Source organism: Triplophysa dalaica, chromosome 2 (genome assembly GCF_015846415.1).
Source record: "Triplophysa dalaica isolate WHDGS20190420 chromosome 2, ASM1584641v1, whole genome shotgun sequence".
Classification (NCBI taxonomy): domain Eukaryota; kingdom Metazoa; phylum Chordata; class Actinopteri; order Cypriniformes; family Nemacheilidae; genus Triplophysa; species Triplophysa dalaica.
In genome coordinates, this window is record NC_079543.1 from 24,296,578 (window position 1) to 24,311,785 (window position 15,208).

Below are 15,208 nucleotides of genomic sequence, written 5' to 3' on the forward strand. Positions count from 1 at the left end.
CAACGTGAGTTATATGTGCTAATCTGCCTTCTTGTAATTTAGGGGAATTGTGACTATAGGCCTATTCGCACGGGATAAGTATTATCTGGGGACCTCATGTGATGTATAAATTGTAGGTCATTTGTGTGGGAATTTTTACTTTACAAATTGCAGACATGGCCGATTCGCACAGGATTAAGATCACAGACTATCACTGCAATTATAACAAATGATCAGAGGTCCCCAGGAAATACTAATTCCGTGCGAATAGGGCTAAAGACAGCACTGTGTTGTGCCAGGGCCTCTTTTTTGTAATTGAATTTACTCATCTCAGATCACCAGGCGAGCCCAGATGAGTTCCCCTAAGCGTCTGTTTGATTCCCCTGAGGTTTCTCAGAGTGATCCATATTCTCTGTCTGATCCAATCTGTAAAATACTTGTCGATGTATTGATTTAATCAGCGCGCCTGTGCCAGACCCCTTCGGCGCTTCCACCGATCGTACAAGTAAAAGTTATTTCCCTGAAGAGCGTATGTGTCACTTTTTGGAATGTTATTTTTCTTCACTAACGTCACAATTACAAGGACAATAGAAAGCAGTTTTGCACACGACATAAATCTCTTGTTGATGAAAACTATGTGTTCGAAATGTACATAAAATATTACATTTCAGAGTCAGATCAGTTGTATTATTGCAGAAAATATATTGGTCCAAATGTCTAAAATCACTTTTACTTTTGAGATCAATTGAAATACTTCTATTTTGAAATCATTTGTTTTGTTATATTTTGTATTTTCACACTACTCAATTTGTATTTATTAATTGCAATAATTTTAGGCCTTTCAAATAATTTAATCGTGATGAATTGATTCCAAAATAACTGTATCTTTATATATAACGTTGTAGTATTGTAATATATGTGTATATACAGAGACAAAAATACATATATATCTACGGAATATGTAGGGATGCACCGATACCATTTTTAAAAGGCTGAGTACGTGTTCCAATATTTTTTTGTGCCTGTATCTCTTCACAGACCAATAAAAACAGAATAGCTTCTCAATTACAAGCAACTCCACCTTAAACACATTATCAAAAATAAAAAAATGATGTACTTTTCACAAACTTTCAAAGCAAATTTAACAACAAATTTCTCAGTTATGTCACATGAGGGATCAGTCTTTGGTATCGGTGCATTTTTATGTGTACGAATACGAGAACATGAGCTTAGTATCCATGAGGGAAGGGAATGACGCGGGGCCGGTGACGCGAGTGATAATGAATGTCAGCTGCACGTTGCACCAGCTCCGTATCTCTCACGGTGGAGATCGGAGGCTAGAAAGGACGAGCGGCAGAGTGTACAACGAGAGAGGACATATGTTAAGTTTGTATTTATGTTCCTGTGGCCGGCAGTTGACCATGAGGTGGCTGCCGGTCTTACAGTGTCGTTTTTTAGCACATTGATTATTATTACCATAGTTTTACTACTAAAACAAGGTTAAACTATCATTATTGTGGTGAGACCATTGTAAATTTGTACTTACTATGGTTTTACTACAAACCAAAAAACGGTCATTACTACAATATAGTTAAATCATGGTTTTGTAAATTTCCAATTCGTGAGTATGACTTACTAATTGTTTGATCAATGTAAACTGTTTCAAATCAGTCGCTTCTAAGGTTTCTTATTTTATCCAAGCAGCAGACAGTGAGACAGCTCATTAGGTGCTAGGACAGAGTTATTGTTTATAATCGCAGTAAATATGTCATTAAGGTTTGGAGATGCTACGCAAGGAAATGTCACATGAGTTCAGGCACTCCGAAATGGCTCCCGGTTGTACCAGAGAAGCACTGCGCACCTCCAATGAATCTTTGGGGATCACTCTAAACACTTCGTTTACAGTACATCTAATATATCAGCCAATGTTTGGCCCATCTTATACTCTAAGGAGGATATTCCTTAGAGATAAGCAGCCCTTGGAGAACCGAGAACCACAGATTAATTACACAATTAAGCCATCTGCGATTAGACTGCAGAGATAATTGCTCGGTCTGAGTGGTGCTTAGTAGAAGAGTCACTGGTGCTGTACTGTCCTGTCAGATGTACTGCTTGCTTTATTTTCTCCTCGGGGCAGGGTAAGTAGCAGGCTAAAGGATAGCAGAAGGGTCATTGACTTGTATAAATCATGTAGTCACTCTACATGAAAAAGACAAAATACTTGTTTTGTCTGTCAAAGAAAATACATTTACTTGTTTGCATGTGGGAGACACTTTTTTCAAAGTGACTTACAATGCATTGAATCTATACATTTATCAGTATATGTGACCCTGGACCACAAAACCATAGTCATATGGGTAATTTTTGGGGTAAATTATTCGAAACTCTGCAGTCTGAGGGTGCAAAAAATCTAAATATTAAGAAAAACTCCTCTAAAGATGTCCATCGGAGGCACTGTAGGACCCGATATGAATTCTTGCCGCGGGATTAAAACTTTTGTGTAAAAGATGGTAGCGGTTGGGCTGGGAATTGATAAATTCCAAGGCGTTGAGAATCGAGAGTCAATTCCATTAAAGGAATGGACTCCTCTTTAAGAGCCTTCATAAGCACAAGCCCTTCAGCTGATGTCATTGGTCAACTAATTCTCATTAGTTTCTTGTCTTAAACAGTGCAGACTTCGGAAAAAAACTGATGGATGAAGTCTAGAGCTGTGGAATGACATAACATTTTCTGCATCCATAAAAGCAAAAGCTTTGTTTGAACACATATGTCTCCATACGTTTAACATATCATATAAGTACGTTTTCTTTTCAGATGGACTGTAACAGACCATCTTCTCTTACTCTCTACCGATGAGCTCAGTATGTGTGTGAAGAGAATTACAAGTATATAAATGAAAGAATGTAAACTTCTTACGTCCCCTTGTCTAACAATATTCTACGGTTGAAGAGTCTAGTCGACGGAACACACAGAGTTTGCAGATCTGGAGACAAAGTTTGACACAGACACAAGTGCTTGTTCAATCAGAGTCCAAAGTTTATTATTTTAGGACTAATACTTATAAGTTTGCCTCAGGAGGCGTCATATAAAACCACCAAAACAGTGGAAAATCACCAGACTTTCTGTTTAGTCTTATTCCTCCTGAACAATCAGATATGATTACATATTTAATATTACAATAACAGAACAATCGTCCATAGGCATCATTAGGAACCTTGATATGGAGAACAACAGATGCTTATATCAACATAAGACAGCATAAGACATAATACAACTTTCAACGAGGTTAAACAACAAGAAAGTAAGGAGCAAATATTATGAATAGAAGTGAATAATAAGAATACATATGATGAATATTGGAATAAACACAGATGCAGTATTTGTGGAGGGCAGGACGAAATCCAGATTCTCACAATAAAGCACAGTATATATATCAACACATTTACTTGGACATCTGTTTAAAGCTGTTAAGCTTGACCAAACTTTTTCAACACCTGTCTGCACTACTTGCATTTAACAGTAATATTAACATGCAAAGTATTTGTACATATTTTTAATACAATTTACTGATTATCAATCTATCTTTTTAAGTATTTTTAGGTACTCTGCTGAAACTTAGTCATTTGAACTGTGCTTTATTTTTGAAAACAGCTAGTAAACTAGATCATTAAGGATGTTATTAATGATACATAGGAATTGCAGGTTTTGTTATAGAAACAATAAACAATTACTAAATGGAAAAAGTGAAAGCGTAGACAATTGTACTGCATAAAAATATGTATTTATTAATAACAGTACATGTTTAAGCTCAGGTTGAAAAAATGCCCTCACAGTGTTTCGGAAGGCGGGACTTTAAAGAAACCAGAAGAAATCCAGTCGTTTTGTGAGAAGAGAGACAGCGGTGGACGATAAACTTGAAAGATGTGATATATAAAGTTTTTTTTTAACTAGAAACATGAACATCCATTGTTAAACACCCAAAAAACATAATCAAAGCTTAGAAAACAGGCAAAGAACAGGGCCTTTAAGGGTAAGTAATAATTATGATTTACAAAAAAACTGAAAAACATGGAGATACAAGGTTTCAGAAAGACAGCAGCAATTTGTATCTTGCTTTTTTTACACACAAGATTGAAACCCAACGGAACCATTTAGAAAACAGCATTGATCCTGGAAAGGTTTGCCTGCACCATGTGCCTATCCAGCATCTCAGAATTAGCATTAAGGAGCAGAAAGCAGTGTGGGTGTATCAGCTGCAGCGAGGGCAAGTGCGCTGATGTGCTCGCCAGAATAGGCTTTAAATGCTGTGGAAATTTTGCGGTGTTGATGTTAAATGATCTATCTATCTGTCTATTTGCAGTTGAAAGCCATATAGGTGGTTTTGAAAATTTTAGGGACAGCTTTAATGTAAAATGAATGAGGTGCTAATGACTCTGAGCGTATTGATAAGTGTGTGTGAGTGTATGTGTGGTGTCAGTTCAAGTGAGACCATATGGTAGAGGCCACCTGGTGTGTATGATCATCTTCTTCAGAGAGCAAGATCAAAGCAAGAAGCGCCAGCATCACGATATTAATCATTGTAATTACTCAAGTCTTTCCATTTATTCTGAAATTAGCTGGATATTTTTCACTTGCTCATCTGTAAACTTTTGGAGCGTGTCGAGATGTCAAAACTGCTGATAAACTGGACCATCTTCACACCTAGAGTAATGTTCTTCAATGTTCTTCAATTTTATATTGAGTTGTCTTCTTTTGCAAACACAAATAAAAAGAAAAAACACCATTTGCTCCATCAAGTGAAACAGTTGGCTTATTTTCCCCATGAAATCTAAGATTATTATTTCAATGAGCGTGTTTACATGCACAGTCTTATCCTCATTATACTCTATACGCTGGTAAGGTCAACGCGTAAAACGGTTTTATCAGTCACAAACGGCTTAAGAAAAAACGATCGGCAGAGGTAGTTTTTTGCCCATTACTCCGATTTTGCGCTGCATTCAAACACCATTACCGGTTTTACTGACCTTTAGCGCAGTATTAAAAGTCCCAAACGGAGGTAATAGTAAAATAACCTATAAATGTCTGCTTTGGAATCATGCAGTTGATGTAGAAATCTCAAAATGAAGAACTATTGTTGCATATGCGTGATCTGCGGACATGAGAAAAGATGTAAAAATACAGCTGCTGACCGTTTTCCCTCTGCATTTTTAATTACTAAACAGACTATCGACGATGATGTCACTGCATGCGAGAAACCCGGCAAGTCTCAAACTTCTGTGTAAATGCGGTTTTCTGCATAGCCGGTTTATATCTATGCATGTAAACGCGTGAAAGCAGGTTTCTTTCTAAGCTGATTTTTGATAGACATCCGTTTATTTTTTGCATTTAAACGCACTCAATGACTGAACTGCGTTATCAGCTTAACCGTATTGTACACTATTACAACGTTTTTTCCTTTTAAAAACAAATTCGGGCTGTTGTAGACACACTTAAGGTAAATAGCTCTAAATCATGCAATGTGAAAATTACTCAATTATCATCGTCAACAGTGAATCACAAATGACATGACTAAAATTTCAACCTGTGCCATTATCCAAATTGCTTCCCCTGGAGCAACAGTGATGAGAGTGTCAACACCGTCATGTGACCACAGACACATCTACTTGCATTTGTTACGAGATGAGTGTTGTGTCACAAATAGCGTAGCAAATGATGCTTCGGTTTTGGCCTAGCTGAACTACTGGCACTGCAGTATGATAGCTGTTGCTTGTGGCCACATTGTGCTATTAAGAAAAATGACTTGCGGCATCAATCACTCGCGGAAATGTATTAAAAAGTCATTTCGGCACAAAGAGGGAGTCACGATGAAACGAACACAATGTTCACCTATTAATTCCTCACATCTATCTATCAGGATGATCACTCATGTAATCCAGCAGACTGGCCAAATTTGTATCCATTTTTTATTTCACGATAATTGCTACAAAGGTTATCACTATATACTGTATTATTGCGATGTTGCATTGCGTTAGCATTTTAAATAGTCCAGAAATAAATTATGATTTATATTTAATTAAATGGTGATTTACAGACTGCTGAATATGCAAAGTAGATTTACACGTCTTGCGTTCGGTTGTCAATGGCAACACTGTTTCATACAAATGCAACTGGCACCAAGTAGCATTTTATTAATGGATTACATTGAAAGGATATTAGCGCTTTTAAAAATGTACGCGTCACATAGTATGTTTTGTTTTCACTCTGTCTCTAGGATGAGGCACAGAATAGCAGTGTTAAATGGCCCTTAAAGGATCAGTTCACTCCTGAATAAACATTCTCCCATTTACTCTCTTTCTTTATTCTGAAGAACACAAAAGAAGATGTTTTGTAACATTGTATAGACACAAAACCACTGAGACATTTCTTGAAATATCTTCTTATACATGTTCTTATACATATACAATAGGTAAATGTTTTATGGTAAACTGTGCCAATGGCCCAAATATTGGAAATTCTATAAAAAATACTATGACGAAATGTATATAGATTTAATGGAAGATAACTGATTTAAAGGGATACTTCACCCAAAAATGAAAAGTATGTCATCATTTATTCACATTCGAGTTGTTCTGAACACAGAGAAAGATATTCGGAAGAATGCTTTTAACCAGACAGATTTTCCCTCCATTGACTACCATAGTAGGAAACATACAGTAGTAGTCTAAAAGTGCCTCAGAACTGTTTGCTGTGAGTAATTTTTCCTACTATGGGAGTCAATGGGGGGCAATATCTGTTTGATTATAAGCATTCCTCCAAATTTCTTTCTCTGTGTTCATCAGAACAAAGAAATGTATACAGATTTGGAACAGAGTAAATGATGAAATAATTTTAATTTTGGGATGAAATAAACCTTCAAATCGTATGATTCTGTATAATTTTGAGTTTCTTAATTTTTGTTTTCCTGTCCACCAGCATTCATCATGAATCCCATGTCACACCTGTACTACAAAAAGAGCAGCTACTCTCCATACCGTGACCGGATCCCACTCCAGATAGTCCGGGCGGAGGTCGAACTTTCTACAGAAGAGCGTTCCTTCCTTTGCGCCGTGGAGAAGGGCGACTATGCAGGTGTCCAGCATGCTCTGCGAGAGGCTGAAGTGTATTACAATATCGACGTAAACTGCGTGGATCCGTTAGGCCGCAGTGGGCTGCTAATCGCCATCGAGAATGAAAACTTAGAGGTGATGGAGCTTCTCCTGGATAACGGGGTGAACACCGGTGATGCCTTGCTTTACGCCATCCGCAAAGAAGTGGTGGGGGCTGTGGAGTTACTGCTGTCCCACAGAAAACCCAGCGGCGAGAAACAGGTCAGTTTTTGTGTGTTGGGACTCAGGCATACAGCTGAAAAAGTGTTCATGCTTGTCCAGGCGGGTTTGGAGGGTCTAACTGGTCTAGCAAGACTGGAACTTGGGAATTTGTGCCAGTTTAATGAGTTCCTTATTGATTACTAACTGGTTAATTGCATTAAGTCAATTAACCAGTTCAACCTATTACACAAGTCAGTAAATCAATATTAATAATTCATGAGTTTGAGATTTATTTTTAATAGAATTAATAAAAAAACGATTTTTTTGACAGGTTCATTAAAATAACTGATTGATTGAGTAATTTCTTTATTAATCAGGCTAAACTGGTTGTGCTGTTCAGTATGTTAATTGTTGCATGAAACTGATGGGGAAAAAGCTATCGAACAGGGTGTATTGTTTACTTAGGAACACAATCTGCAGTACAAGTGCCCAAGAAGTCATTTATTAAAGTTCCTGCTAAATCAAAAATAAATTTTTTTTGGCTTTTGTTATATGTAAACTGCTCCAAAGTTTTGACAGAATTTACATTTAGAATATATGAGCAGTCTCTCGCATATCTCTACAACAGATCAATTTTTATGACAATATTCTTCACCTAACATCAAGTTCCAGGCTGTAAGGTAAAGTACACAGCAGTGGCTATTTTTAAAGGGTAAGGCACGTGTTCTATTTCTCAAGACCAGTTTTGGACTCAAGACTGGTCTCAAGACCATTTTTTGATGGTCTTGGTCTAGTTTTGGTCTCGAATGCATTTGGTCTTGGTCTTGATCTCTTTTTCAAGACCGGACAAGACCACAACTGTAAGGAAATTGTACTTAATTACAGGTCTGATTTATTAGAAAACATCATTAGTGTCATTGGATGTAAAACATTCGGCATCAAATACAATCAATAATAATCTACTATTTTATTTGTTTTGATACTGTTTCGGCAAGTTAGAAATGAACAGGGATTGTGTCAAAAATCACAAGGAAATTTGTATGAAATGACTCCAAAATTGAAGAGATGATTGCAAAAACTACTTGAATAGGATGTTTCTTCTTATATTATAACATCTGATATGAAGAATATCACAAAAGCGAAAGAGAGCTGTTTTCATGAATATGACCAGAACTTAAAATGTGAGTGTATAGTGTTAGTGTTTTTTGCTTCCTAACTGAGTGCATGTGAGTGGGAACTGTTCATATGTGTGGTTGTGTATTTGTGTGGATGAGTGGGTGTTCTAGGACAAATAGAAAGGTGACAAGGCAGAGATTTCAGATTGAATTTTCACCTCACGTAGCAGGATAAGTCGTTATTGGATTGCATTTTGTTATCCTATAATCTTCACATCCATTCAAGGGTAGATTAACATCAAATGCTTACATTCCTGTATTCGCACAGATTGGGTTTTATGACAGGCACATGCTTAGTTTCGTAGCCTTTGAGGATGAAGGGGAACAGAACTTTTTGGTAACATTCGCTGAAAGAGGCCACGTGACAGTGACATACAGCGTGAAGCTCAAAGTTAGCGCACACAGATGCTTTATGAATGGCCTTTTATGGAGTTGAATCTTAATCATTCGTGCATATCAGTCTTGGCTCCAGAAGAGTGGATGATGTAAATAAAGCCAAGACCAAAATACAGAATAATTTTAAGTCATTTTCTTTATATACAGCAATTCAATTACGAAATATATAGACCACCTTAGTTGACGTAAACAACGCTGGTCCAGAAGAACTTCCTGTTTATTTATTTTTTAACTATAGAAACGTTTGCACAAAATGGAACCAAAAGAACATTTATGATCGAAATGTCAATTAGTATCTTTAAGATTTGATTATATATGTACGGTTTAAAAAGAATAAAATTTGAAACCGGACGTGCTTCTGAACCAGTGTTTACATCTTGCAAAAATTGTCTATAAAGAAAATTGGAAATCATTTCTTTAGGATATTTCTGATTCAAAAAAATCTGTCAGCTCATCTGCAGCTAAAAAAGAAACTTGATGAAGAAATTTGCACAGGACTTCGCAGGGCTTTTACGGGTGAATTGAAAAAACCTCTGAAGCGCTAAGAGACGGATTCAAAATATTCATAGGGGAGTCGTGAGGACCAGGATTAAGAACCGCAGTAGCTCGGCGTTGAAAGCATCTTCTCATACTTTGTTTACCCATTTATTTACCATGTGCACACTTGTCTGCTGAATTGCAGTTTCTTTTGCTTTCAGCATTTTGTTGTGATGTGCCACTTGAAATTGCTGTGCATTTTTTTTTTAAGTGAAGAAATATATCTCCAATTTCGAAGAAAAGAACAGGCCTCCTTTGTTTCAGATGCAAGAGCATTAAGGAAAATAAAGCCGGCAGCTACGTTTGTTTTTTAGCTTCATTATTTGGTCTTATAAAGTGAACTGGGGTTGTGCGAATACATCAGTTTGTTGCAGGAAGTGCCGTTGGGCCTAAATTGGAATCTAGCCTGTGTAACGTGTGCCTGCCGCTCAGAGCATGGGCTATTTTGCATTGCTATCACTATAGCAACCCTTGCAGCCACTCGGGAGTTCTGGGGGAGGACTGTTATACTAATGGACTGTAAATAAATCTTAAAATAAAATGCGTTTGCAAACCTCACTTACTCATGCGCTGGCTTGTAACACTGCCGGACCACAAATCATATTTCCATAATGTTTTCATGGCAGATATGGCCGGGTTTATGATGGGATTGAGTATTTTGGCCATATAAAGCCACCAAGAAATGGATAAATGATCTCATGAGTGTGATGTATGGCTGTTCACATGCGGTCAAACTTAAGTTAGTGTGTCATGTTGCTGTTTGAGCATAAACAATACCTGCAAAATGATTCAGTGCCAAGTGAGACATTGTCTTTAAGAGAATTCGTTTTTTTAAGGACTACAGAGAACGGCTGGAATCGGACTACAGACCTTTACTTCCTGGGTACATGATGTCACCATGCTTTTAATAACCTCCACCCAAAGGAATACTCCAAAAAAAGGGGCGAGGCCTTCCTTAGAGAAGAGGAAGATGCGCTAGAGTAGTGTTTGGCTATCATTGATTGTAAACATTTGACTATGCTAAACTACATTCACTTTCATCACAGTCCTACAGCTGATAATAAGAAATCAGCTACACACATTCTAAGATAACCAACAGTCAAATAACAGCTTCGATGACTTTAACAGCGGCTCTGAAAGCTGTTCTGTGTAATACACTTATATTTTGTGTGCGCATACCTCTTACACGCTTCTATGAAACGTCCTTTGAAGGTGGGTGTAAACCTCTGAAAATGGTTTTGGTGTAAAACAAATAAAATTTAATTTCCTGAAAAACATTTATGTATTTTTAAATCTTCTGAAGGACATTAGTAAATGAAACAATAACAATTTACACCAAAACCATTTTCAGAAGTTTACACCCACCTGACTTTAAATGAAGGGTGTTGACTTTGTGGGCAGCACTGAATGTTTCTATCTATTGCAATAGTTTTGTATGAGTCTCTTGATTGTCAAATGTACTTCTATCCAGACCATCTTACTGCTCGTCCATGGGTTTATATAAGCACATGCCCTGGGACTCCCACTTGTGACCTTACGGTTGCAAGCACCATGCCCTACAAGTTTAGCTACAGGAAAGCAGATACATGAAAAGACGTCCAAACGTGTGACGGCGTGAGTATACAATATATGGCTAGACAAGACAGAAACGAAGGTGAAAGACAGCAAGAAGGAGAGGTTAAACAGACGAAGGGATCTGACTGACTTGTAATTCATCTTTCTGACAGGGTTCAGCTCCCTTCGCAGCTCACAGCTGCAAGGACGAGTTGTTATACGTGGTTCTCCTCCATCAACACTCCTCTTCTCCACTCATTCTCTACCCGTCTGTCTCTCATGTTCTGTCCATCTATGTCTGCGTAGAATCTCTGTGATAGGTGGAGTGTCAGGTAGAGGAGGCGGGGCTTCCGGTTGTCTTGCATTTAATATCCGTCATGAAAGTTGTCTCTTTCTCTCATTTGTTATTTTCTCTGGCCTCTGTTCCATACTATATGAAATAAAAATCATCACAAATGAGATCACTTTCAGTACAGCGAGGAGATGGAAAACCGTTGAAAACTTTTATTAAGACTTCTCGTATTTTCTCCTGAGAAACAGACTGCGGTAAATCTCACGTTTGTTTTCATTTATAGGAGTTTAAGAAGAGATCATTGTCTGAAAATGTGTTTAGAGTTGCAATGATACCAAAATCAAAAGGTTTACTCCCAAACATTTATTATCAAATTCTTCCTAAATTAAATTGTTTTTTGATTGTCTGAACTGCAATGCTTTTCACATGAATATAATGAAGGTTGGCCAGAAATCACATTTAAATAAAATGTACATGAGAAATGCCTCATTTTATTCATAAGAAAATATGAAGAGTTGGTTCCAAAATGAGATAACTTAACATGTTTTTATTGTATTATCATGTTTTATTGTGTTTTATTGTTTTAGCTAGCTGTATTTTTTGTTATTATGGCTTAAACCAAAACAAAACAACTGCAGTTTGATTGATATTAATTGGATTGCGAAATGAAAAAACATGATTTGATTTTTTTTTAAACAAAGTTATCACTTTTGGAACCAAACTCTATACATTAATCGAAGAACTTTGACCTTGATGATGCTTTTATGAAATTTCATAACATTCTTTTTTACGTTTCGAAAAGACTGTTACCTTTGTCTCAGATGTTTTGGGAAATAAAAATGAGACAAATGATGTGGAGTAAAAGTATAAAGCTATTTTTTATCATGAGTTATGAATAATTTACAGTCAGTCTGTCATTATTCCTAAATGACAAATGTGTCTCTCATTATTGTGAAGGGGTTAATCTTGTGACAACTGACTATATATTTTCCATCTTTTCATGATTCATTATCAAATAAATAAATAAAAAATCTTTTTTTTTGGACAACAGTCATAGTTTGGCAGTTATTACACAAAAATATTTGACCACAGAATTTATTGTTTTACCAGAGATGTGTCAGTGTGGTTATGACAACCCTGATAGTTTAATCATGAAAGAATCTGACTTATGGTTGCACACTGTGATGCCTTGGCAAATCTAAGTACACTTTATGATTTCGTCAAGATCGCATATTAAGCTCTAGAGGGACCTTTCTCTCAAAAGAAAAATATGAGAACCATGAGCCTTCAGTCTCCATAGCCGTCCAGGAGGAACAATTATTTTTATTTAAAAAGATCTTATTTGTGATATTTCTTTCCTATGGGAAGTGCTGCTTGCAATCTCTTGTCATCTCCATTTGCTGCTTAGCAGCAGGGTTTGGTTTGTGTGGAGTGTGGGCTTTTGTACTGCCACGCTTCTGGACTCTGCAGCTTGTGGGGGTTAAGCACTCTATAAATCTCGTATTTTTCTCACTTTCTTTCTTGGCTCCCCTCTCCCAGGTTCCATCCTTAATGATGGACGCCCAGTTCTCAGAATTCACGCCCGACATCACTCCCATTATGCTGGCTGCCCACACGAACAACTACGAGATCATCAAACTCCTGGTTCAGCGCAAGGTCACCATCCCCAGGCCGCACCAGATCCGCTGCGACTGCGTGGAGTGCGTGTCCAGCTCCGAAGTGGACAGCTTACGTCACTCTCGATCTCGCCTCAACATCTACAAAGCCCTCGCCAGCCCTTCTCTCATTGCCCTCTCCAGCGAAGATCCCATTTTGACCGCCTTCAGGCTTGGCTGGGAACTCAAGGAGCTCAGTAAGGTCGAGAATGAATTTCGACAGGAGTACGAGGAACTTTCTCAACAGTGTAAGCTCTTTGCTAAAGACCTGCTGGACCAGGCGCGTAGCTCCCGTGAGCTGGAGACCATACTCAATCACCGTGACGACCAGAGCGAGGAGTTGGACCCGCGAGAGGGCAGAGATCTTGCCAAACTCAAGCTGGCCATTAAATACCACCAAAAAGAGGTAAGTGGCATCTTTAATACACCTCTTGATGGTCATTGCTGTCTAGTGTAGCGGTAAATATAAAATTAATTGCGAGTGTAGTCATGCGGATTTAACTAGTTTTTGCCAGTATTAAGTGAGAATAAACTGTTGTGCATTTGTGCTTTGAAAGTCTGTTACAGAAAGCTTGCAAGTATGCTTGGTTCCACACTTCACGTCCCAAATTTCATTTCAGTTATGCAAACGTTATGAATACTGTGTTTGCGAAGGCAGCATAACAGCGGCATAGCCATGTGACGCTATAATTTTTGAAATGACAATAAAAACTATTATCGCGGTAGACCGAATTATCCTCACTGGATCATTGGACTAATTTTATTTAATAATTTAATTCGTAACTTTTTTACAAGGTGGCTAATTTGTGTGTATTTGAACTATATGAATCGTAAAAAAAACGTATGATTATAACAAACCGCAATACTGAACACCCGCCCCACTGGCACTAAAGCAAGACGTACTAAAATGTACAAATAACATATGAATGCATACAAATTAGCCATCTCATAAAATAGTGACGAATTCCCGCAAGATTCCTCAGAAGTTTTACTCTATTGAATGTTGTTACGAAAGCAGGTTAAAAAACCTAAGTGTTCTCCTAATAACCCTTATTTCACCATACACATCTACATGTAGATGCGTATCTACTGTGTTTTTTTGGGCATACTATATTTTACACTGCCATGTTAGTACATCTTTTCAGCAGCATGGCGTAGAAGCATAAAAGAAAAAGTCATCAATATTATGACATGTTTCCTCCACCTGAAATTCAATTCAGTGTTGCTGGAGGGAGAAAGTGAATTACTTGTGTAAGCATCGTAGAAGACCCTGAGCATATTTCTTAAAATATGTTTCTTCAAACCTAAAGCAACAGACACATTGTCCCCTGTCTCAGTCTTGAATAACTCTGATGTGTGAGGGGAGATGAGTGTTAAAGGCCAGAGGCTTGATGAGATTAGAAAGTCAGGAGATGGAGAGAGAGTAAGAGAAGAAAACAGGGCAGATGAAAGACAAGGAGTAATACATGTAATGTTTGCAGACAGAAGTGGAGTGTCTTGGCAGCTGCATGTGCAGAAGTAAAAATTCATCTTGAGCACGTGTTGAGAATAAAGTATATTTTCTTTTGATTTATTTTGCATGAGCATTTTTCTAAAGTTGTATTACTTGGGCTGTATTACTGCCGTGGGCTTCTTAGCAGACTTTATACGTTCACTGAACATGGTTTGGTGAGGTCATTTTATGGGGTTAGATTTGGCCTGTTTTTTTAATGGAAACGTTCAATCAATATTGTCACATCAATATTGTTGATTAAAATAAAAGTGCTGTAAAATTATATTTAGTGTACTTGGTTGTTTACAGAGTATGCTTTAAATAAAAATCCAATTTCAATGTTAGTCAAACTGTTGACAGAAATGTGGGGGCTGTCTATATAAATGATTTATTAATCAGCGGCAACCGGATAAGCAAATGTTTTATAGCCTAAACTTAACTTACAGTTTACCGCTGCATAGAATCAATAACTGTTGAGTAGTTTTAATTTAATTTAATGCAATAAATATACAATAAAACATTAATATTAATGAATATAAATTAAATATAAAATAAGTTGCTTTAGTATAACCAAATGATTGGAAGTTAACATAGGGCCAGTGCGTTTGTCCGATAAAACTGTCTATAGTAAATAAAGTTTGTAAAAAATATATATATAGGCCTATATGAAACGTTATTTACTTTTATCAGCAGTAACTTTCAATGTGCAATTTTTTCCTTAGGAGTTTTCATTTGTTATTAAAGATGGTGATATAGAGGCTAAAGTTATGAATTGCATAGTATTAAAATGTATTGCAATATTGCCAGAGAAAAATTTAACC

General features: G+C 37.1%; 1 protein-coding gene across 1 annotated transcript in view; it reads left to right on the forward strand.

Moving 5' to 3' along the window:
• The window catches only part of trpc5a (transient receptor potential cation channel, subfamily C, member 5a), a 52,145-nt gene that overhangs the window by 5,321 nt on the left and 31,616 nt on the right, over positions 1 to 15,208 (forward strand). The window contains exons 2-3 of the mRNA XM_056773289.1: positions 6,952 to 7,346; positions 12,780 to 13,301. Of these exons, the coding sequence (XP_056629267.1) occupies positions 6,960 to 7,346; positions 12,780 to 13,301 (909 nt within the window). The 5' untranslated portion in view covers positions 6,952 to 6,959. The remainder of the gene's footprint in view (positions 1 to 6,951; positions 7,347 to 12,779; positions 13,302 to 15,208) is intronic.